At 49.7% G+C, this 25,184-nt stretch overlaps 1 protein-coding gene across 7 annotated transcripts; it reads left to right on the forward strand.

Annotated features, from left to right (window-relative positions):
- The first annotated feature begins 2,130 nt into the window (after positions 1–2,130).
- RABL2B (RAB, member of RAS oncogene family like 2B) lies at positions 2,131–25,184 on the forward strand. Of its 7 annotated transcripts, none has more exons than XM_080811239.1 (9): positions 2,131–2,216; positions 3,613–3,848; positions 18,143–18,172; positions 19,268–19,347; positions 19,965–20,122; positions 23,055–23,166; positions 23,509–23,606; positions 23,939–24,022; positions 24,207–25,184. In XM_080811239.1, the coding sequence occupies exons 2-9, from the start codon at positions 3,742–3,744 to the stop codon at positions 24,285–24,287; spliced, it is 750 nt and encodes a 249-aa protein (XP_080667365.1). In that variant the 5' UTR covers positions 2,131–2,216; positions 3,613–3,741; the 3' UTR covers positions 24,288–25,184. The 7 variants fall into 7 exon arrangements, with proteins under 7 accessions (XP_080667365.1, XP_080667368.1, XP_080667369.1 ...); XM_080811242.1 differs by having other exon boundaries at positions 20,043–20,122; XM_080811243.1 differs by having other exon boundaries at positions 3,686–3,848; positions 20,043–20,122.

The following is a 25,184-nucleotide window of genomic DNA, read 5'->3' on the forward strand; positions in this document are numbered from 1 at the left end:
AACTTTTCACTGCACAGGTCCCTGGCTGAATCATCCCGTGTGGGACAGGCTTGTGCGGCATGCACTCATCAGCCAGCCTTGTGTTTCCAGGGCCTGACAAGCCAGTGGAGTTCTGACCTCCCCCAACAAAGTGTATGACCTCTTGAAAGGAGGGAGCAGACCCCTGAAAATTGTTCCATAGTGGCAGATTTCCACGTTTGGACTGACTGCATGCTGGGGATGCTGACTTGCACAGCAATCAACACTGCCAGCTATCTTATTGGAGGTTACCCAGCGAGCCTGTGGAGCCCCATACTGGCAAGGCCCTGCAGCTTCCTCCGGCTCTGCCTTTGGGGGAAGTAGGTGCATTTGAAGAGAGTAAGTTTTGGAATTAGGCAGATATGAGGTGCTCCAAGTAGCCAGCTCCTAGGACAGGGCCTCTCTCTAGAGCTGTCCTATTTCAGCTCCCTGGCTGCCTGGATCCAGCCAGCTTGGGCACACACAGCACACAGCCCTCAGCCTGCAGAGGCCAGCCTCTGGAAACCCACAGTTCTGTGGAATTGGGACCAGTTTGAACCATCGGCATACCTCCCGGGGAGAGAGATAGGCCCCCTGAAAATCTCTCTTAAGCAGCACCTTCAGATTCACAGGAGTCAGACCCCCTTTGGACTGGCTTCCTGAACAGCCCCGGGTCTTCCTTCTTGAATATGGGCCAGACAGTCCCTTACTCTCTGCTGCCTCTCCCAACCACCTCGACTTCTGGTCCCTCTTGTCTGATATGGGTATGGCCACACCATGTTTCTGCTGTCTGGATGGAGGATCTTTTCCACCCTCTCCCTGTCACCCTCTCTCTGTCACTGGGTCTCAAGCTCCTGTAGACAGCATGCAGCTGGATCCTGTCTCAAACCATTCTGCCAAGCTCTGCCTTTAACTGGAGACATCCGCTCATTTACATGAGAACTTCTCATGCAAATGAGAAGGAAGGACTCACTTCAGTCATTTCCTCTGTGTTTTCTGTGCGTCTTAATCTTCTCTGCACTGAGTCCAGATCTATTTCCAACCTTGGAAACATTTGGACGAATCAAAATGGTGCTGCTGTCAGTTCTTAGCATTCTTTAGTAATTCGTACAGAGATTTTCAGACGTAGACCAGTGACCAGCCAACAGCACATTGCAAGAGTCGCAAAGTCCTCGGCTATTTAACAAAACGGACCGTGACAACAAAATAAGGCAGCCCAGGACCAACACGTCCTTGATGAGGACATAATCAGCAGCAAGTGATTCAAACACACCAAACGCAAGTTTGTTTTTACACTTTTCATGTTTACTCTTTTTTTAAGGTTTTATTTATTTATTGGACAGAGACAGCGAGAGAGGGAGCAAAAGCAGGGGGAGTGGGAGAGGGAGAAGCATACTCCCCGCTGAGCAGGGAGCCGGAAGCGGGGCTCGATCTCAGGACCCTGGGACCATGACCTGAGCCCAAGGCAGACGCGTCACCGACTGAGCCCCCAGGCGCCCCTCAGGTTTACTTTTTGGTCTGCTTCGTAAAGCCACTGATAATTGAGGCCAGTACAGGATTTCTAAATATTTTGGTAAAGAAACAAAAAAGCCGCACACTGTGGAGGCCGAGACAAATCAAGGCCGTCCCACCTCAGGGTTAGCCTTGGCACAGGTGCAGCCCTCTCAGACCCCTGTGCCCAAGAGCTGAACCTTCCCCCACGCTGCTTTGGTTCCAGAGCCCCCGCCCTGCTTTAGTAACCGGAACCCATAAATACCCCTGCCTTAACTAAGCTGGGGCCCAAGTCCCCACTCCGCGGCGTCGGGGGCACTTGGGCCCAAGCTTAAGCTCGTCGAAGAAACCCTGGTGTGACTGCATCGGTGTTGGCTTCCTGGTGGTCTCTCAGACACGAAAACTCGGGCATAACCACACAACTTTGCCACAAATTTCCACGCCAAAAAGGAAAATACGACCCAGCGGCACCGGCGCAGACGCTCCTCCCGCGGCAGCCCGGCTGGAGGCGCGCCGCGCGCTCCCCGCAAGCCGGACCGCCGGGCGCAAGCGCGCGCACCTGCCGCGCTCCGCCCCGGCACCGCGCTAGCCAGCCTGCGCCGCGGAGGGGTCCTTCAGGCCTCGGGCGGGCAGCCCTGCTCCGGGTCCTCGCGCGGTTGCGTAGCAGCTGCGAGGACGCGGAGCGAGGCGGAAGCGGCGAGCCGCGCTGAGGGAGCCCCGGCTGGCGGGTGGGGTCCGAGGCGAGATCGGGGCGGAGCGGGGCTGGGGTGGGGTCGGGAGAAGGGCGCCCACTGGGGAACGGCTGGCCACCTGGGGAGTCCGGGGTCGTACCTCGTTTCCCGCAGGTGGCGGCCCGGCCTCGGGATCCTCCGTCCTTGGGCCCTGGGCGGGAGAAGCACGGGTCAGTGGGTTCCCGCAGCGGGGGGGGGGGGGGGGGGGGGCGAGGACAGAGACAGACTTTGAAGATCGTGGAGCCTGGAGTTACAGGTCTGGGTTTGGCTTTGGAACAGGTCACTCTGCTCCGGGGGGTCGTGGAAGGGACAGCCCCTCGCTATGCTCACCAGGCATGTCACTTCCCGGGTGAGGGCACCTAGGTAAACCGGGCTCAGTCCCTGCCTGAGCGGTGGTACAGCCAGGGTCCTGCTGGCATTTCCCACCCCGACGGTGTGCACACCCGGTCCTAGCTCTTGCCGCAGTAGGCTCGGCCAGCATCGTGTCCTTTCCTCTGAACCCAGCACAAGGTCTGCGAATGGTGCCTGCTCAGTGGGAGCCTGAAGGCATCATTTCTGTGTGCCTCACTGGCTCAGAATCTGTGCATTGCACACTCTTAGTACAGTTTGAAAAGTTGTCTTTGGCAGTGAGGAGAGAAGAACAGAGCTAGAGGTGATGTCACACCTAGGTGTTGGCATCGGGTGATGTCTTGGACAGACGAGGAACGTAAGGACTGATGTTTGGGTGGGCAAGAATTAAGTATTTGGTTTTTTACATGTTATTTGTCCCTGTGTGGCAGAACCTACTAGTCCAAGTCTGGTGGGAAGCTGCCTGAGTCTGCTGCCAAGGGAAGCAGTCTCAGTGGAGGAACAAGTCTGGCACCATCCATAGTTAGGAGATACCTGAAACTAGCAGAGACTGAAGTAACCCTAGAAAAGAGGGTCTGGAGAACGCCCACACTGAGAGAGAAAGAGGCAGCTATTGATTGCAGCAGGGTGAAAAATGAAGGGGAGGTGGAGGCTTGAGGTAGGTGATCAGGAATGCACATTAGATGTTTTTGGCTGTGTAGTCTGTCATTCAGTGGTAAGAGCTTAGGCCTACAGAGCACTGTCTCTGTCTCACAGTGATTGGGTTTTTGTTGGGGGGGGGGGGGTTGGTCCAGTTTTACCGGTGAGAAAGCTTGCCCATGTGCAACTTGGGAAATAGTCTTTCCAGGTGGGAGTGGGAGGTGTGGCCCTGACCAGAGAGCTGCAGTAAGGTCATGACACAGAGTAAACCACCCAAAGAGGATTTGGATGGGAACAAGAGTACACCTCCACAGTTCGGCAAGTGGCACCCAGGTTGGTAGTGAATAGAGAAGGATGGACGTGTGTCCTTGGCCCTTTAGCTCATCAGCTTCTCTCTCCTGTCCAGGAAGAAGAAAATGTAGATTTGGTTGAGGAAACTTCTCATCTCTTTAACAGTAGTCTCCTCTTGATCGTCCCAGACAACGACAAGTCCCCACACCCACATACCTCCCCGGGGCTGAACAGCCAGGAGCCAATGGCCAGTGACAAAGCCAAACCCTGTGAGCTCAACCAAGACAAATATGATGCTGATGAAAACGTGAAGATCATCTGCCTAGGGGACAGCGCTGTGGGCAAGTCCAAGTATGTTGGGAGATGAGGGAAGAAGGACGAGGCCCACAGCAGGTCGGGCTGGCCTGGGGGACAGCGCTGTGGGCAAGTCCAAGTATGTTGGGAGATGAGGGAAGAAGGACCCGGCCCACAGCAGGTCGGGCTGGCCTGGGGGACAGCGCTGTGGGCAAGTCCAAGTATGTTGGGAGATGAGGGAAGAGGGACCCGGCCCACAGCAGGTCAGGCTGGCACAGAGGAGCATGGCTTCTACAGCGTTGATAAGGGAGTAGTCTTGGCTGGAACCTAGGTGTGTGGCGGGGAACAAGGGGGATCATAGCAGCTGTGTGTGTTGGGGAAGGGGGAGCAAGTCATAAGGACTGAGTAAATAGAGCTCTCTCCAGGAGTCTTGGCAGCAGACATGGGATGGGTCACCCTGGAGACTACTGTAGCAGTGCAAGGTGAGGCGGTGAGAGCTGAGGGACCCTGCATGTTCTGTGTGGGCAGAGAGTCTGCAAGTGGGAATGGAGACCGATGACAGATTGATTAGAGGTGGTGCAGATGCCTTCTTGGAGGAGCTCCCCAAGATGAAGCAGAATGGAAGGAAATGAGGACTGACTGTGACCAGCCTGGAGATTGACTGACTCTTAACTGACCCCACTGCCCATGTGCACGGTTTGGGACTCCACATCTGGAAGGTTGAAGGGGGCTCTGCAGTGCTGGCAGATCGTACATGTCCCTTTCTGCCTTCACCGCAGGAGGGTAGACCAGACATCTTGAGTCCTGTCTCCTGGTGCTCCAGATGTGCCTAGTCTCCAAGCTTCATTGTTGGCTCCAGGGGCTTTGCGGGGTCTGAGGCCGTCTTCGTGGGTTCACACTCTCACCACCCCACCCCGTGTGCACACAGTGCTCATCTGGGTTAGGGTTCCACTGTCGCTTTGACCATCCTCAGCAATGTGTGTGTACCGTGAAAATGAGGGTGAGTGTTGCACCTTGGGGAGATTGCACAGAAGGGAACACCCCCTATGGCCAGCCAAGTGTAGTGTTTCCCAGCAAACCGGGAGCAGCAGTGGCAGGAAGATGAAGAGCAGGTGAGGGCTTCGGAGAGCATAGCTCAGTGCGGGGCCGGAGGTGGCCCGCCTGCTGCCTCAGCACTGCCCAGCTCCAGGTTCAATGCTGGTTTCTTACAAGCCTCGCTTAGGACAACAAAAAGTAGGAGCCCAGGAGGTCAGCAGGACTTCTAGGAGGACGCAGCATTGGCCTCTACAGCCACAGCGTCTGGAAGTCAAGCGGGCCTGCAGGGCGGATGCACCAGGCTTCTCTGAGGGGCTCTCCGTTCTCACGCAGCACGTTCGTGCCTCTTGATTCCACTTCTTTGCGTCTGTGTTTCTGGCCCCTCAGCCTCTGTGGACCTAATGGCCGAGCTCCCTCGCTGCCTTCGCTCCCGCACACACCCCCTTCCTGCGTCGGCTACTACTGTGAGATGTTCTCCCCTAACAAGCTCTGACCTGGCCAGCTCATGATCTGATTGTCTAGCCTGGGTCCACTCTAACGGGCATTAACTCTACAAGTGCTGAGTAGTGCCAGGGTCAGACCCTGCTCTCGGTGATCAGGAAGAGCCCATCTCTGTGTGCGCACTTACAGCCATGTCACTTGGAGACCCTGCCGGTCCTCCATACGTTTTCTTCATGTTTTCTGTACCCTCTGGGCATTGCTGACCAGTCCCGAGAGGAGCCCATGCTCCCACTGTAGCTCCTTCTGCAGCTCAAGGAGTCATCTTCCCCTTGGGGACAGGGGTGCTTCAGGCTATTCTGGGCCTTGCCTTTCTTGTGTGCGTATGTGTTTTTTTAGAAGATTTTTTTTTATTTATTTGAGAGAAAGAAAGCACAAGCAGGGGAGAGGCAGAGGGAGAAGCAGGCTCCCCGCTGAGCAGGGAGCCCCATGCAGGACTCGATCGCAGGGTCCTGGGATCGTGACCTGAGCTGAAGGCAGATGCTTAACTGACTGAGCCACCCAGGCGCCCCTTGGGCTTTACCTTTCTTAAAGATTTCTTTGGAGCCAGATGCTTCCTCCGTCTAATAACAAATGTGGCCTCTCCTTTTCCACTCTTTAAGAGATGTTAGCTGCAGACATGGTTTGCCCCTGACTCAACCACTGAAGCTTCTGGCCTCCATTTGTTGGGGGAGAAGGATACCAAGGCTTTCCGCGCTTCCTAAGTGACTAGACCAAGGTTTGACACGTGGTAGGTCTTCAGTGGGTCTTAGTTTTATCTTCACATCTGCCACTAGTTTGACCTGATGAAGAAAATGAATAAATACAAATCTTTGTTCAAAAACAGAATGGTTAGCTCCAGATGCATTGCCTTTTTCGGGTGACAGGGCGTCATTTTCCACCTTGAGCACCGTCCACCATCATGCAAAGAGGGCAGAGATGCACACCCTCTAGGGCCGCGTGGTGTGAGCACAGGCTGGAGTCAAATAGGGGAGATTAGGGAGCAGAAACTACACAGCCTGACCCCTGTCGCCCGCCTTGTTCCCCCGAGGCCAGGAGGGAATGGGCTGGATGCCTGGTGGAAGGGGCCTCCTGAGAGGGGTCTGGCCCCTGTGATGCTTCACAAGCTTCTGGGACGGGAGCGTAGGGACAGTCACTTGTTCACTGCCCGCTGTGATGAGCCAAGTCTCTCAAGCTCTGCTGTCCTCCGCATCGTGAGCATGTGCTGTCTCAAAGCCGGTCTAGACGCGGCTCTGTCTCTGGGCCCCTGTGCCTCTGGCGGCCATGATTGCCCTGGGAGGGTTTCCTGCTTCTGTGTAAGACGCCGGTGCATTTTCTTTTTAATACGGATGCTGTTTCTGTTCAGTTGTAAACAGAATCTACCATCCTTCTGCAAGGGAAGCTACAGTTTTAAATCTTAGAAATACAAAATCATGGCTATAATGTATTCAATTTATAGACAGATACAGAGTAGCCCTTAATACGTGGGGGAAAGCGCAGTTGTCACCTCAGGAGAGTGGTTAGGGCAGGCCCGTTTGTGAAGGTGACGTCTGAGCCAAGGTCTGAAGAAGGCAAGGGAACAAGCCATGTGTGGGGAGGAGCGTTTCAGCTAGAGGGACTGGCCGGTGGCGGGACCGAGGGAGCAGCAGGAAGGCAACGGGAGGGGAGTCGGGGTGGGGCTTGGGGTCTGAGGAGGCCTTGAACGGAAAGAAATGGCAAAACATGGGATGGTTTAAGCAGAGGAGTGACCGAGTCTGAATAATTTTTTAACTGGATGGCGGACCAAGTTCAGAACAGGTGTTCCTCTCAATCATCAGTAGATCAAGCAGGGAAAAAAGTGGTAAGGAGACATTTTGACAGCACATTTATCAAGGCTGATTTTTCATAAAGATTATATTTAAGACTTTCTAAGATGATGACTAATTCTGAGGAGCACGTTCTCACTTACTGGAGCTCGTTGGTCATTGGAAATCCTCCTTTGTGAAATGTCTCTTTAAGACAGGTGCTCATTTTTATTGGATTTTTTGTCTTTTTATTATTGACTTGTGGGAATGTCTTCAGACGTTCTGAACCTTCTTCCAGTCTGCAGCTTTTTATTCTTACTGGTGTATTTTGATGAACAGAAACACTTAATTTTAATAAATTGAACTGTTAAAAAATTAGTTAAAATGTTTGAGATATAATATCTAAGATTGTGGTGGCGTACGACGTGATGATTTCACATACGTGTGTATTGAGAACTGATCGCCACAGTGAGGTTTGCTGGCACATCCATCGCCTCACAGAGTTATCTTGTTTTGGTGTGTGATAAAAGCCCTGAAGAGTTACTCTATTAGCAGCTTGCAAGCACATGACGCAGTATTGTTCATTGTGGTCACCACACTGGGCACGGAATCATCAGAACTTGCCTGTCTTATAACTATAAGTGTACCCTTTGACCAACACCTCCCATTCCTCTGTGCCATGGAAGAGTACTCAGCCCTTTAGAAAGAAGCAAATCTTGCAACAACATGGCTGGGTCTTGAGGGCGTTGTTCTAGTGAAATATGTCAGAGAAAGGCAAGTACTGTATGATCTCACATATATGTGGAATCTTATTAAAAAAAAAAAAAAAAAGATGCAAGCTCATAGATACAACAGATTGGTGGCTGCCAGAGGCGGTGGGTAGGGGTTGGGGAAGGAGGTCACAAGGCACAAGCTTCCATTTTAAAATAAATAAGTCCTAGGGATGTGATGTGTGACCTGGTGACTATAGTCGGTAACACTGTACTGCAATCTGGAAGCTCTCATCACAAGAAAAAATTCTGTAGCTATGTGTGCTGATGGATGTTAACTAGGCTTATCTTGATGATCATTTCACAGTTTGAAAAAAGTCTTGGGGCGCCTGGGTGGCTCAGTCATTGAGCGTCTGCCTTTGGCTCAGGTCGTGATCCCACGGTCCTGGGATCAAATCCCGCATCGGGCTCCCTGCTCAGCGGGAGGCGTGCTTCTCCCTCTCCCAGTCCCCCTGCCTGTGCTCCTCTCTCGCCATGTCTCTCTCTGTCAAAGAAATAAATAAAATGTTTAAAACAGGAAAAGAAAAGAAAAAAGTCTTTAACTCATTTTGAGTTAATTTTTGGTGAATGGTATAAGACAGAGATCTAATTTCATTCTTTTGTATGTGGATTTCTAGTTTTCTTAGCACCATTTATTGAAGAGACCATCCTTTTTCCATTGTGTGTTCTTGGTTCCATGGTCAAATATTTGGCCATATACGTGTGGGCTTATTTCTGGGCTCTCTATTCTGTTCCATTGGTCTATGTATCTTTTCTTATGGGAGAATCATGAAGATTTGATCCTATATTTTCTTCTAAAAGTTTTATAGTTTCAGCTCTTAAGTTTAGGTCTTTGATCTATTTTGTGTTAACTTTTGTATACTGCTATGAGGGAAAGGGCCCTCCTTTATTCGTTGGCATGGGGATATCCAGTTTTCCCAACATCATTTCTTCCCATTGAATGGTCTTCAGCACCCTTGTCAGAAATTAATTGACCATATATGTGAGGGTTTCTTTCTGAGCTGTGGTCTGTATGTCTATATTTATGCCAATACCATACTGTTTTGATTATTATAGCTTTGAGTGAAGTCTTGACCTCAGGGAAATGTGAGTTCCTCGAGTTTGTTATTCTTTCACAAAATAATTTTGGGGACTTGGGATCCCTTGAAGCTCCATACAGATTTTGAGATGTGTTCTTTTATTTCTGCAGAAATGTCATTGGGATTCAGATAGAGATTGCATGGGATCTGTGCGTTGCTTTGGGTCGAGTTATCTACCTCGCAGCAGTAAGCCTTCAAACCCATGAACAGTGTCTTCCCACTTATTTGAGTCCTGTTCAGTGTTTTTAGTTTTACTGTACAGGTGTTATGTCTTCTTGGTTAGATTCCCTTTTCATGTTGCTCGTTGCCAGTGCATAGATGTGCAGTTTAGTTTTGTGTGTGGATTTTACATCTTGCAACTTGGCTGAATTTATTACCTCTGTTATTTTTTTGTGGACTCTCTAGTTTTCTGTGTATAAAATTATGTTATCTTTGAAGAGAAATAATTTTACTTCCATCTTTCCAATTTGGATGCCTTCTGTTTGCTTTTCTTGCCCAGGTGCTTACGTTGAGGGCTTCTTGTAGCTGACGCACTGAGTTAAGAGTATACAGGTCCCTGATGAATGAGGGACGTAAGGGTCAGCAGGTAGTCCCCTCAGCATCTGAGCACCCACTTTGGGGAAGTGAAAACCCTGGGGTTGTTTTGACTGAGGGCACTCTCAGTTTACCCACACAAAGGAAGTCAAGTCCCAAGATTTATCACATACAAGTCCCAGAAGTGGGAGTGAAATGAGCCAGGGGAAGAGCCATCCTCCATTCTGGGTCACATTATTTGCATGCTCAAATCTAAGTGGTTACTTATTTTACTTTTTTAATTTACTTATTTCTTTAAGTAGGCTTCATGCCCAGCATAGGGCTTGAACTCACGACCCTGAGAGTAAGAGTCACATGCTCTACTGACTGAGCCAACCAGGCACACCCCCTAAGTGGTTATTTTAAAACGTGCCAGGGAAAAGCAAAGTGGGAGCTTGGGGTGGGCATCCTAGGCTCAGGTTCTTATCGGAACATCCAGACTCGGTGTGAGCTGGATTGTCATGCTTGTCAGGCACCTGAGGGCCGGGCTTTCATTCTTTGACAACTGAGTATGAGGTTGATTGTGTTTTTTCATATATGGCCTTTATCCTCTTGAGGAAATTACCTTCTGTTGCTAGTTCATCAAGTGTTTTTGTCATGGGATGGTATGGGTTTTGTCAAATGCTTTTCATGAATTTATTGAGATAAATATGTAGGGTTTTCCTTTCGGTCTATTAATATAATATACTTGATTAGTTTTCTTAAATTGAACCACCCTTAAATTCCAAGAGAAATCTCCCCTGGTCATGGTGTATAGGCCTCTTAATGTGAATTTGGTTTGCTGTTATTGTGTTGAGGATTTTGACATCTATATTTGGAGATACAGTTTTCTTGTAGGGCATTGTCTGCCTTTGGAATCGGGGTAATGTTGGCTTCATGGAAAGAATTAGGAAATGTTCCCTCCTCTTCAATTTTTTGGACAAGTTTGAGAAGTATTGGTGTTAGTTCATTAAATGCTTGGTAGAACTCTCCAGGGAAGCAACCCAGTCCTGGGCTTTTCTTTATGGGAGGTTATTCATTGCTCCCTACTTGGTGTTAGTCTGTTCATACTTCCTTCTATGTCTTCAACCCGCTTGGTGGCTTGTGTATTCACAGAGATGTGTGCACTTCCTCTAGATCGTCCAGTCTGTCGGCACACCCTTGTTCATGGTGCTCTCTTACAGTGCGCTTTGTTTCTGCAGAATTGATGTGAGTGTCCACAGTCTCAGTTCTGATTTTGATCATTTGTGTCTTCTCTCTCTTCCCTCGGCCTGCCTAAGGCTTGTTGATTTGTTGATCTTTTCAGAGAACTAATTTTTTTATCTCACTGATGTTCTCCCTTGTCTTTCTATCCTCATTTTGTTTATCTCCACTAAAGTCTTCATTACTGCCTCCCTCTAGCGAGCTCGTGTTTAGTTCGCTCTTTTCTGTCTAGTACCTTAAGATGTACATATCAGTTGTTGATTTGAGATATTTCTTCATGTTTAAGGTATTTGCTCATAGCTATAATATTTGCTCTTGGCACATCTTTGGTTTCATCCTTAAGTTTTGGTTTGTTGGGTTTTCATTTTCTTTTTTTTTTTTTTTTTTTTTTTTTTTTTTTAAAGATTTTATTTATTTTATTTGACAGAGAGAGAGAGATCACAAGTAGGCAGAGAGGCAGGCAGAGAGAGTGAGAGAGGGAAGCAGGCTCCCCGCCAAGCAGAGAGCCCGATGCGGGACTCGATCCCAGGACCCTGAGATCATGACCTGAGCCGAAGGCAGCGGCTTAAACCACTGAGCCACCCAGGCGCCCCTGGGTTTTCATTTTCATCCATCTCAAGGCATCTTCTAATTGTCCTTGTAATTTCGTCTTTGACCCATTGGTTGTTTAATACTGTGTTGTTTAATTAACATACAGCTGCGAATGTTCTGGTTTTCCTTCTGTTATGTATTTCTGGTGTCACTCCATTTTATTGGAAAAGATACTTTGTATGATCTCAGTCTTTTTTAATTTTATTAAGACTTGCTTTATGGTCTCACCTATGTTCACTTGAGTAGAGCGTGTCCTCTGCTGCTGTCAGGTGCAGTGTTCTCTGTACTTAGGGTAGGTCCCACTGGCTGTAGTGTTGTGCACGTCCTTGGCTTCCCTGTTGGTCTGTCTCTGGTTCTGCCCATTACTGACAGTGGGGTTGGAAATCTCAGCAGGGTCAGTGTTTGCTTCCTTTCTTCTGGGACTCTGTTTCAGGTGCATATATGTTTATAGCTTTTATGTATTCCTGCTAGATTGAAACTTTTATCACTGTGTACTATCCTCCTTTCTTTCCTAACTTGTGACTGAAAGTTTATTTTATCTGACTAAGTAGAGCTGCTCCAGCTCCTTTTGGACACTGTTTGCATGGATTATCTCGCTCTCTTATTTTCAGGTTTTTTGTGACATTGTGTCTACAGGGAGGCTGTCACAGCAGTTCGTGCGGGGATCAAGTGCTGTGATGTATTTCGCCCGTCTCTCACTTGTAATGGGAGAATTTTATCCACTGACACTTGAAACAACAATGATTATCAGTAAAGAAGGGCTTATTTCTGCCATTTAGCTATTTGTTTTTCTGTCTTTTTTTCCTCATTACTTCACTGCTGCCGGTTTGTTTTCTGATTTTTTGAAGTGTGCTATTTTCGTTCTCTTCTTGTGTTTTATGTAATTCTTTAATTGTTTCCTAGTGGTTATCTTAGAGATTACAGCTACAGTCTTAGACTTAAAACAGCCTGTTTGCCTAACACGGGGTTGTTATAACAGCACACTTGCGCCCAGAGAGCTCCGCCCCACACCTCTGTCTTGTCTCGCACAGACTGCGTCTTCATACGTTAAGTGCTCATGAACATAGATTTATAATTACCGCTTTGTGTGTTTGCCTTTTAAGTCATGCAGGAGAAAGGGGAATTACAAACCAAAAGTACAAGAGTACTGGCTTTTATTTGTACCTATATAGCTACCTTTACTGAAGATCTTTATTTTTTCATACAGCTTCAAATTACCATCTAATATCATTTCATTTTAACCTGAAAGAGACTCACTTTAGCATTTCTTATAGGGCAGGTCCACTGGTAATAGCCTTGTCAACCATGTTTATCTGGGAATGTCTTAACTTCGTTCTTGAAGGGTCATTTGCTGGATGTAGAAATCCTGGTTGACAGCTTTTTAAATAGGTCATCCCACTGCCTTCTGACTTTAGGGGTATCTGAGGAGAAAGTGGCTATTTGTCTTACTGAGGATTGTATCTTTAGGTTTCAACAGTTTGCCTGTGATATGTCTCAGTGTGAGTCTCTGGCTTTATCCTGCTTGGAGTTTATTGCTTGCTAGGTGTGTGTACTCATGTCATGATGTGTGCAGACATCAAGTTTGGGAAGTTGGTTTTGGTTTTTTTTTTTTTTTTAATTTATTTATTTGAGAGAGAGAGAGCCTGTGTGCATGTGGGGGGGGGGGGCGGCAGGGAAATGGGCAGAGCGGGGAGGAGAGGCATGGCCGACTCCGCACTGAGCGCAGAGCCTGATGCAGGGCTCGATCTCATAACCCTGAGATCATGACCTGAGCTGAAACCAAGAACTGGATGCTCAATTGACTGAGCCATCCAGATACCCCAAGTTTGGGAAATTAGTAGGCATTGTTTTTTCAAATCTCTCTTTTCTTCATGATGTACATGCTAGTATGCTTTATGTCGTCCCACACCTTCCTTAAGCCCTGTTCCTTTTCATTCTTTTTTTTTTTTTTCTCTTGCTTCTCCGACTGGGTAATTTCAATTGCCTTATTTCAAGTTTGCTGATTCTTTCTTCTGCTCAAGTATGTTGTTGAAAACCCTCTAGTGAGGGTTTGGTTTGGTTTGGTTTCTTCATTATAATTAATGTGCTTTCCAGCTCCAGAAGTGTTGTTGGGTTCCTTTTCATAATTTCTATCTCTTTATTAGCATTCTCATTTTGTTCATATATCATTTCCTGATTTACTTGAATTGTTCATCCATGAATTCCTTTAGTTCTTTGAGTACATTTAAGATGATTCCGGTGTCAGTATTTCTTCTGGGATTGTTTCTGTCCAATTCTTTTTTTCTGAGAATAGCCCATACATTCTCATTTCTTTGTTCACTTTGGCATTTTTTTGAAGAGAATTAGGCATTCTGAGTATTTTAGTATGGTAACTTTGGAAATCAGGTCCTCCCACTTCTCAGGGATTGCTGATTTCTGCTCGTTTGGGGCTAGGTTTATCTATTTATAACTTTTCCAAACTATTTTTGCAAAGTGTGCATTCCTTGTTGTGTGTGGTCACTGATGTTATCTGTGATGTTATCTGTGATATCTGTGATGATGTTCTGTTATCTGTAGTCCAACCACAGTGACCTGACAAGATTTCCTTATGTTTCTGGCTCCAAAAAAGGAAAGAAGAGCAAAGGTATTCCTGGCCCTTGAAATCTCCAGCAGATGCCAGCAAGGGAACCCTGAAGCCTGAGAGAGCTAAGACCTAACTGTGCAAAACATGCCACCCAGACTTTTTGAGGGCAACCCTAGCCTGACCCTTGGAGCACAGATCACGAGGTCAGTGCCACGGGCCTGAGGAGTGGCTGGTGGCCGCTGCTTGGCCTGTGTTGCTCTTCCAGCTGGGCTCAGCACTCTGCTTTTACGTAGTTCCCTCCTGTGTGCTGTGTGTCCTGGCAGGTTCCAGAGTTCAGAAATGGTTGATTCTGATCCATTCTTCCAGTTCACTGGATAGATCAGTTGGGGGCTGACCCCCTGAACTTCCTGCTCCACCATTGCGTTAAATAGCCTAAAGATTCGTTTTTTCCCAGACAGATATTCAGCTGCTTGGACACCACTAATTGGTGAAACAGTTCTCAGCCCCACCGAATCACAGAGATGCCTTTGTTCTAAATGCAGAGACTACACATGTGGCCGAGTCTGTTTTGAGGGCTTCCTCGTTGTCTGTCTTCATCTGCTCCAGTGTTTGCTCCATGAACACAGGCATCTCCATCTCGTTTGCCCGGTGTCATGGCCCCTGGCATAGTGTCTGGCCAGTGGTAAGCACTCAGTAAACTTGTTCTAACTAGTTTGTGCTAAAATTATTTGTCTGTTCGCAACAGAACATTTATGATGTTATCATTTTTATGGTATTAAGCCCAATACTGAGGTGAATATTTTCACACCTACCATCTTGGGTACACTTTGGCCTGGGGGGAAATGGCCTCGTTTTAGGGCTAGTTCAAACTTTAAGATACCCAAATGGCGCTCCAAAACAGTTCTGTCACATTTACACTGCTGCCAGCACAGTGTAAGAGTTTCTGTCGCTTACAAAACCCCCAACATTCCGTATCCTATGACTTTATGAATTTTGCCAGTCTGTATTAAAATGATCAAGTCACTAAATTTAAACATTGAGCATCTTTTTATAGATCTGTTACCTGTTCATCTGTTCATATTCTTAGTACACAGGTTGTTTGTGTGTTCTCGTAACAGCCATTTATATTTTCTTTATATTCTTGTCAGTTGTTGGCATTGCATATATCTTCTCCCTGTCTGTGTGGTCTTTGTTTGCTTTTTTTTCCTTAACTTTTCATTTTGAAATGATATAGATTCACAGATGTTGCAAAGACAGAGTATAGAGAGAGCTTGTGCACCCTTCCCCCAGCTGCCCCAGTGATCATATCTTAGGTAGCTATAGAACAGCATCAAAATCAGGACATTGCCATTGGTTCAGTGCATGCATAATTCTGTGTCATTCTATCACATGTGCAGATTTCTGTGACCGTCATTGGAATCAAGATACCAAACTTCAGTCATGCTACCCATTTTAGTCACACCCACCCCACCTCACTTCCCACCACCACTAACCCCTGTAACCACCAATCTTTTCTCCATCTCTATAATCCTGTTCTCCTGGCAACATTGTATAAGTACAATTACACAACCTGTGACCTTCTCCGCTCCACAGAGCAGTGCCCTTAAGACCCATCCAGGTTGTTGCACTATGAATTCTTTGTTCCTTTTTGTTGCTGAGTAGCATTCCATAATGTAGATGGCCACAGTATGGTCTTCTAGACTGTTCCAGTCACCTGTTAAGTGGCATTTCAGTTGATTCTGGGTCTTGGCTATTACACATGAAACTGCTGTGAACATGTGTGTGGGTTTTGGTATGGACATGAGTTTTAATTTTGTGGGTTGATCATACAGTGAGTATATGTTTCATTTGTTAAGAAACTGAATCTAGGGGCACCTGGATGGCTCAGTCGTTGAGCGTCTGCCTTCGGCACAGGTCATGATCCCGGGTCCTGGAATCAACCCCTGCATCAGGCTCCTTGCTCTACGGAAGGCCTGCTTCTCCCTTTCCCACTCCCTCTGCTTGTCTTCCCTCTCTCCTTCCTGTCTCTCTCTGTCAAATAAATAAATAAAATCTTTTAAAAAAGAAAAAAAGAAACTGATTTGTTTTCTAGAATGTCTGTTTTCCCAGCAGCAGTATATGAAAGATGTGATTTTCCCGCACCTTTGCCAACGTTAGGTGTTGTTGCTATTTTTTATCCTAGCCATTGTGACAGGTGTGGTCTTGGTTTCTATTTCCCTGGTGCTTGGTGGCGTGGAATGGACACCTCCTTCTGGGCTTATTGGCCATGTGTACATTCCTCTTTGGTTAAATGTCTCTTCATGTCTTCTGCGCATTTTCTTATTGGGTTTTTTTTAACTATAGCTAGTTTTGGTAATTCTTTATTTTCCCAGGAACTGGTCTTTGTTGAATCTGCTATTCGTAGACATGTCCTTCCCATCTAGGGCTTGTCTTCCCACTGTCTTATTACAGGCTTTCTCATAAAGCAGAAGGTTTCACTTCTCATGAAGTCTGTTTGCCACTTGTTTGTTTTACAGGTCATGCTTTTGGTGTTACCAAAATCATGGACTTTGATCTTCACCGAGCCCTGACTCCAAAGGATCTTTTTCCTATGTTTTCTTTTAAAAGATCCCAGGGTCCTGGGATCGAGCCCCACATAGGGATCTCTGCTCAGCGGGGAGCCTGCTTCCCCCGCTCTCTCTGCCTGCCTCTCTGCCTACTTGTGATCTCTCTCTCTCTCACTCTGTTAAATAAGTAAATAAAATTTAAAAGAAAATGTTAAAAAAAAAAACTTCTATTGTCTTTCTTCATTCATTTTAAGATCTTCCTGATTCTATACAGTAAATGATTTTTGGTTGACACTTGGACATTTTGAATATCCTGTTATGAGACTCTGGATCTTATTCAACCCTTCTGTTTTGTCTGGCTTCCTGTGGCATTGCTTCAGCAGAAGGGGCAGAGGCAACACTGTGATCTCCATGGGTCCCATGCAGTGGGGGGAGGGGTCTCCTTGCCATCTGACAGGGTGGAAAGTTCTAGCTCCCTGTTTGGCCTTCTTTGACCCCAGTGCATCTTGGTAATGTTGAGGCACCTCATTATGTTCTCAAGGAGTGGGAGTCTAACCTCTCCACGCAGGCTACTGTTTCTCCTATGGTGTTTGCATGGTGGCTGTAGTCTAAATGTTTTTTGTCCTAGGCACTGGGTATGCAGCAATAAACTAAAATTTCATAAACTTCTTTCATGGGCCTCCCATTCTAGTTGAGAGGAATAAACTGTCAATAAGTAAAATACCGGGGCACCTGGGTGGCTCAGTGGGTTAAAGCCTCTGCCTTCGGCTCAGGTCCTGATCCCAGGGTCCTGGGATCGAGCCCCACATCGGGCTCTCTGCTTATCGGGAAGCCTGCTTCCTCCTCTCTCTCTCTGCCTGCCTGTCTGCCTACTTGTGATAAATCTTTAAAAAAAAAAAATAATAAGTAAAATACCGACTGTCTCTGTTGTGATTACGCTCAGGGCAGAGATAGAGTACGAAGAGAGCTAGACCTTGCCTGTCACAAATAAGATCATCAGGGAGGGTGTCATTGCTCAGGTGACATTTGAGCGAAGCCCTGAAGGACCTGCAGAATGTTAGGGAAATGGTTTTTGGGTGAAAGGCCAGCCTCCCTGGCACCAGTTTCGCATGAAGAAGCAGGGGTAAGGGTGTTTGTCAGCACCGCACGGATGCAGAGATGGTGGTCCAGGAGCCCCACGTGCACTGCCGCACACACGTGTATGACGTCAGCTGTTTTATTATGAGGGGCGTTAATTCTGATTCCATGTTCCAGGCTTGGAGAATGGGGTGATGCCACTAACTGGATAATTCAGGGGCAGGGACAGGGTTAGTGGGCTAAAGAAACTCACTTTTAGATTTATTGAGTTTATGGTTCACACAGACTTCTCCAGTGTAGATACCTGGCAGAGCTCCAAAGACAGGTCTCTGTTTCTTCAGCTCATAGTGACCAGTTGTTGGTCATTACAAGTGTGCGTCCTGTCTGGCTGTGTCTGCCCTGGAAGGTGGAGTCCCTGCCCTCAAGCGAAGCAGCTGTGGGTGCTGGATGGGTGTGACAGCTAAAGGGGGCCAGGGCCTTAAGGGGAGCCAGGAAGAGGGTAGGTGGACAGTTCCTGGGCATTGTCCTAAAAGGCAGCTCCGTGGCTGTGGAGTGAATGGGGGAGGGGAGCCACAGGTGGCCCTACGTTGTCAGCCTGGAGGGGGTGATGCCTTGGGGCATGGAGGAGGGGGCTTGGAGCGTGTACCTGACCACCTTGCACACTGTCCTTACAGACTCATGGAGAGGTTTCTCATGGATGGATTGTATCCTTCAAGGTTTGCGGAGCCCTTGTCCCTGTGCCCTTCCCCTCCTGCCCCCTCAGCCTCGCTGTGCACCACTTAGCTGCCGAGGTCCGGGGAGGGGGTAGGTGAGTGAGCGCACTGGGTCCGTCCATGCTCGGGTCTTGCCGGCGGCCCCACACGGGATGGGTGCTGCGCACTTTGGAGCTTCCTGACGTTTGCATTTGCTTTCTATCAGGAAGACAGTAGAATGGCTGTAGCTCCGGCTTTTGTGCCTGGATTCAAACTCCACCTCCTCCTCCTCGTGAGCTCTGGTAGCCTCTCTGACCTCAAAACTTGGGCTGACATTTCACACTTCTCTGGTGGGAATGAACTTTGTCAAACAGGACCTGCACCCTCCTCCCGTGGATGGTCCGCACTGGGTTTGGAGGGAGACACTCCCTGGCAGCCAGGATGGTTTTAAAAAGCTTCCCGGGTGGATCTATGGAGAACCGTGGCAGGAAATAACCCTGGAGTGACCCTCCTCCCTGCCCTGGGCCTTGCCCCACCCCCCCAGGAGTCTGAGTAGATCTTGCTTCACCTCATACCATGTGCCCCTTCGCACCCACCCGCCCGCCCCCTCCGGCTTCCTGGCTAAAGCACCCCGCACCTCGCAGCTTTGGGAAGTCTAATTCCCCAGGATTGTGTCAGGGTTTCACACACAGGCCGTTCATAAACAGCCTGTCAGCTGTCTGGCTTCTGGAGGCTTTTTTCCTGGAATGGTCGCGTGCTGCCTCCGTCGGGGTCTGCTCTCGGGCCTGTCGGAGCCCCATCCATAAAGGGACTAGGGCAGCCTGCATGATACTGATGGTGATGGCTTCTCTGTAAAATTCCACTCTGGGTCGTCCCCGGCACTTAGACGGCCAGGACACACCCCAGCGTCACCTGCCCCTCGCCTTCCTAGGGAGTTTGTGCCCGTGACATTTGGAGCTGATCCTCTGTCTGCAACATCCGTTCAGTTTAAAATATGAAGAACTCCAGAAAGACAAGGAGAGGGCCGGTTTCATCTTCCAGTGCCCCCACCCCAAGCACCTTCCCTGCCTGCCTCTTGTTCATCTCTGTTCCTTAACCTGAACGCAGTCGGCCACAGCAGCTGTCCACGTACGCCCTGACCCTGTACAAGCATACAGCCACGGTGGATGGCAAGACAGTCCTTGTGGGTAAGCAGCACCAGGCCAGGCCATGGACTCTCGAGGGAGAGGAGAGGGGAGGGGAGAGAAGTCCATGGGAGAGAGGCAGGAAGGAAGTGAGACCCCCAGCAGAGAGCAGGGGTGGTAGGGAGGAGCCTGGGATCCTGGAGCCCAGGGAACGGGAGGAGGTGCACAAGGCCTCAGTCCAGCTCTCTGACCTGGTATTCTAATCAACCAGTGGAAAGAAATAACAGTTGTGGCCTGAGTAATTATCTTCCACAGAAGGTTTTGACTTTCTGTGACGTCACCGCCTCCTGCTTGGCTAGGCCACGCATCCTGCCTGGCTGTGTCTACCATCTGTGGCCAGCACACATGGGAAGTCAGCGTAGTTCGACCTTGAAGGGCTCTGCATCTTGAGGGTGGGAGAACAGGGAAACCTGCCTTCTCCTTTTCAGGACTTCCTGTCTGCATGCTCCTTCCTCCTGGCCTGGCCACGTGTTTCCCTCTTATTCACTGCCATGCACACGCACGTACACAGACCTTCCGTGGCACCCCCAGGTGCATTGTGTCCTGATGACGCACACGTGCGAGCTCTGCGGCCTTTGTTCCTCCCTGTCCTCCCACGTGTTCTGTCCCTGCACACACAGATCTACACAGAGGTGCTCAGCGTGTCCAGGTCTCTCTGCCCTCCAGCCGCACCAGACAGAGTTGTGTTCCTGTTGCAGACTTTTGGGACACGGCAGGCCAGGAGCGGTTCCAGAGTATGCACGCCTCCTACTACCACAAGGCCCACGCCTGCATCATGGTATGAGACCCACCCGGCAGTGGACAAAAGCTCTGCGAAGCTTGCAGGGTGACCCAGCAGTGCTGAGCCTGCCGCACTAAGGCTGGGGACTGGGAGAGAGGGGATCAGGGCAGCCTGGGGAGGGTCCAGAGTGAGAACATGCCCAGGTGAGCTTCTCTTCAAGTGGGGCTGGATGAGGGACCCCCATCCGGGGTGGAGAACCTCCAGGGCCTCTGCATCGGGCTTGGCATCTAAGAGGCAAGGAAAGGCCTTCCCTGATGGGAGCCACCTGCTCCAATAGGCTTCCAGGGCCCCCTCGGCCCCATCACCTGGTCCTGCTCCCAAACGAGCCCCTCTCCTCTGTGCTGTCTAAAACACAGTCTTCGGGGGCTCCCCATAGCCGCAGGGTAAAGAGTGCCATACGAGGACCTGAGGGAGAGCTAAAGAAGCGCAGGAGAGCTGGGCAAGCCTGTGTGCGTAGGGCCCCCTGCCCAGAGCCCCGGCTCCATTCTCCAGCTCCCTTACCCCTTAACACAAAATCTCTTGACATTTTCCAAATTGTAATATTAGTACCTGTAAGAGGACAGAACGAGAAGGCAACTGGGTACGGCACGGGAGGCAGTGCAGGCCAGCAGTCCCACCTGGAGGCTCACATGGGCAACGCCTCTGACCCTGGAGAAGCAGGAGGGGAGAGCCCAGCCATGTCTGTCCCACTTCTGCACTGGCGTTTGGAGCTCTGAGCTTACCTCCGCTCTCTCTCTGGGAGGAACCTCCCCCCCCCTCGGACACCTCTCCATCGGCTCCATTTGGACCCTCCTCTGACGCCTGGGGGTGTCTGTCCTGCCGGCATTCCTTCATGCCTTTCAGTGCAGCTGTCTGCTGCAGGGGGCTGGCAGGTAGAAAGTGCTTGCCTTGTGGTGACCATGTGGGATCCGATAGTCCCAGCGCGAGCTCCACTCAGAGACTGGACGGGGCTGCTCCTCATCCCCACCGGCTCTTCCTCAGCTCTCGAAACAAAATCAGACCTGGACGAAAGGTGACTGATGGTGATCGTGGGAGGCAGGCTGGTGTGAAGCAGATTCCAGAAAACTCATTACAAGTGTGATTTTTAAGAAGTCTTTATTAGGGATTCAAGACAACGCGGTCATTTGTTGAAATGGGGCCTAGGTGTACCGTGGAAGGGCCTCCCAGGCGGACCTCCTGCTGCCTCAGCTGCGACAGCTGCTGCCCCAAGCCCCCTGCCATGCAGAGCAGCCCCTGTGCTGGGTGAGGCGCATTTTCTCCCATGAAGGGAGAGCAGCCGTTCCAGCAAGTTCCAGGGCTGTCCTGGATCCACTGCCTGCTGGGGCCGTGTGGGCCTGAAAGCAGGAGGCTGGCCTTTAAGGAGCTCTGGCCAGGGGTTTGAGGGCCCCGTCCCTGCAGCAGTCATTCCAAGCACGTCAGGACCCCTGGCCTCCCCTGCCCTTAGAGCAAGTCTGCCGTGCTTGTGCATGTTGCTATTTTAAAATAGGTAAAAACTGTCCACTGTAAAATGCTAATCAAATTACAAGCTACACAATATAAAAGATAGTTGTTCCGACTCCGCCAGTGCAGTGAGAGGGACCACTGCGCTGTGTACCCCACTCCCCTGTGGCGGGTGGTCGTGCAGAACGGCTCCAGCTTCCCCATCAACCGGAACGCGCAGACCTGGAGCCTTGAGGCAGAGCAGCTCCTTCCCTTCAAGCATCCGATTCGCCTCTAGGCTGTGGGCGTGAGCCAGCAGGCAGAGGTGTGCAGGTGGTCCTGAAGCGCAGATCCGGCCAGTGAAAACCTGCCACCTCCCGCGTGCGGACCACCATCCGGAAGGCCCCGGCCGCCCTCCGCGGCATCAGGCACGTGATCTGCAAGAACAGGGACCAGCCCGATGGGCGCGTGGCTGCTGCTTGCGGAATCAGCACCATCCTGCACGCCCCGATGCCCGTGGTGGGGACGAGGAAGCCCGCGCCCCACCAAGAGCTCCTGAGCACCTGCCCCCCACTTCCAAAGTAATAAAGATGTCAACCACCTCCAAATAACAAGAATAGATAAAAATTACTTCTAAAAGGTTTAAGACACAAAATGAACAAGAGATTAAACAAAAGTTTCAAAATTAAAAGTACATCGATAGTGGGTGCCTGGGTGGCTCAGTCAGTTGAGCATCTGACTGTTGATTTCAGCTCAAGTCATGATCTCAGGGTCATGGGATCGAGCCCCATGTCAGGCTTGTGCTCAGCAAGGAGTCTGCCTGAATTTCTCTTTCCCTCTCCCCTTCCCCCTGCTTGCACTGTCTCACTCACTCTCAAAAAAATAAAATCCGTATTTTAAAAAAAGTAAATAAATAAAAATAATAATTTTTTAAAAGTACACTGATAGTAACTATGGGGAAATCTTGGAGGCATTTCAAGTTATTACAAAGGAATTTTTTTAAAAGATTTATTTAGTTATTTTAGAAAGAGCATGTGCAGGCAGCAGCGAGGGGAAGGGCAGAGGAAGAGGAAGAGATCCTCAAGCGGACCCCCTCTAAGCAGGGAGCCCGGCGCGGGGCTCAATCTCACGAGCCAAAGATCATAACCTGAGCCAAAACCAAGAGTCGGACACCCAACCAACCGGGCCACCCAGGCGCCCCACATAAGGAATCTCAAGACAAAGTTTAAGTAATACCAGTAATAGACTAAGAAAAAAAAACAAAAGATTTAGAGTTTGCAACAGACTATATTGATTAGTACAATGATACATCCTAGTCATAATACGTACCCCGATGGCAAGATGACAAAAAAGGAATAAACATTTTAAAGGCACCTTTTGGATCAGGAGGTTCTCAGGGCTTCCCTGGGAAGGGAGGGCCCAGGGCCGCTCAGCGGCTTGTGTTTGTCAGGTGTGGTGGTATGCAGACACTGACGGCCCTGAGCTATTTTCCATCCTCTGTTCACTGCAGGTGTTCGACGTGCAGAGGAAAGTAACCTACAAGAACCTGAGCACTTGGTACACAGAGCTTCGGGAGTTCAGGCCAGAGATCCCATGCATCGTGGTGGCCAATAAAATTGATGGTGGGGCCATCCCTGCATCTGGGTGTCCACGCTCCATGGGGGACCCACCACCACACATTTCCTCCTCCATTCCTGGGGCAGTGAACCTTCAGTGATCTGTCCTCCTTCCCAAAATACAGCCCTTGTTTGCTCTCCATCAGTCTCTATCCAGTAAAGATACCAACTGAGCCAATCTTTCCTCTTTCCAAGACGTAGATCCCTGTTAAATGAACTCTTTCTCGGACATGTCCCCTGATTGCCCCTCCCTGTCCCACTTTCTGGAATGGCCTCTGGCGACCCACTCTGCAAAACCCTCTCCCTTTCCCTTAATGGACAGGCCAATGTCCTACCTTCTCTCTACAGCAGACGTAAAGATGACCCAAAAGAGCTTCAATTTTGCCAGGAAGTTCTCTCTTCCCCTGTACTTTGTCTCAGCTGCTGATGGTACCAATGTTGTGAAGGTAAGGGTGGGCTGCAGAGGTTAGGGAAGGCAAAGTACTTAAGGGACCGGGGAAGCTGTGAAGAGAAGGGATGGTGGAGAGGACAGGCATTGCTGCAGGGGCCGTGAGTGGGCGATCCAGAGTGAGTGGTGATAGGAATGGGTCATGGTTTGTTCTGCCAGTAGGGGACATGATGGGCCTGGGCTCGGCGGAAAAAGTGCATTGATCAGGAGGTGAATTGAGGGGTGAACTTGCTGACTTTAGGGGTGGAGTGTTGTGTGGACATAGGACGGGGACAGGGCACTGGGACCCACTGCCATGTCTTCCTTCCCGCCGCCACCACCTACCCCCAGCTCTTCAATGACGCCATTCGATTAGCTGTGTCTTACAAACACAACTCCCGGGACTTCATGGACGAGGTCTTGCAGGAGCTTGAGGTAGGTCGGGGGGAATGTTCGACGGGATAAAGCTGCTCTGCAGAGGGTTGCAGAACGTAATTCAGTAGAGTGGCTCCTGCCGGCCCTTCGGGCACTGCACGCTCATCCTGCGTGCGCCCCCGGAAGAGTCAGACCCCCACGGGGAAGACATAGGGCCAGGCCTCACCTGCAGCCTTGTCCACAGAACTTTGATTTGGAGCAGAAGGAGGAGGAAGTGCCAGACCAAGCGCAGCGTGGCAACACTGAGAGCCCCTCCCCTTCCTGAGTCAAAGACGGAAGCCTCTCTCCTCGCGGACTTTGGTGGGGGTGTCCTTCAGAATACCCTCCCGTCAGCACCCCTGCAGCTAGGGATTGAAAAATTCTCGCCAGCCGTCCCCTCTACCTCCTGCGAACCCACCCATTCCGTTTGCATCCCCGCCTACCATGGCCCATGACTCCTGACCCTTCCACAGTTGTCCTCTCCCCTGTCCTTAGGGACCGGGGTGGGGTCTGCACCAGCAAGCACCCTTGGCTGGTGCGAGACAGGCATAGTAGACCCTGAAGCAGAATTAGAGATCGGTACCCTCAGCCTCCCCAGCTTGTGCAGTGGCTGGGAAGAGCTTCAGGAAACATGCTTTGTGTGTCTCTCCAATAAAAGGAAATTGAGGTGTTTTCTCGCCCAGAATTGACCTTGGGGCCTACTCATTGCCTTTCCGCCAAGGGAGTGATTTCTAATCCCTGACGGCCACGGTTCCCACCCCTACAGGTTCAGGGGGCCCCCATCCTTTTTCGTCTTTAGTCTCCCAACAACTTTTTTTCAGAAATGGTTTTGAGCAGACATCTGTTCCTGTCACAGGACAGGTTTGCCTGTAAAGCCCAGGAAAACAGGTGACGAGTCCTATCACCCTTAGCAGTACTGGGAAGCATGCCCATGTGGATTCAAAGAACTTCCCTTTACAGCCCCTGTTGCAGCAGATGATGCTTTCCTGCCTTTTTTTAAGGACTATTGTGAGTACTGCCCCGTGGGTGGGGAGAGGGGCACCCTGCTGCCTCTCCCACTTCTCTCCAGGACTCACGGGTCAGTAGTGCGTTTGTACGATCGCCTCACCCATCATCATCATCATTTCCGGTGTTTTCATTTGTATAGTAAAGTTCGAATTAACATAAACATCGCATGTATGTG

This window comes from Martes martes (assembly GCF_963455335.1).
Source record: "Martes martes genome assembly, chromosome: 8".
Taxonomy (NCBI): domain Eukaryota; kingdom Metazoa; phylum Chordata; class Mammalia; order Carnivora; family Mustelidae; genus Martes; species Martes martes.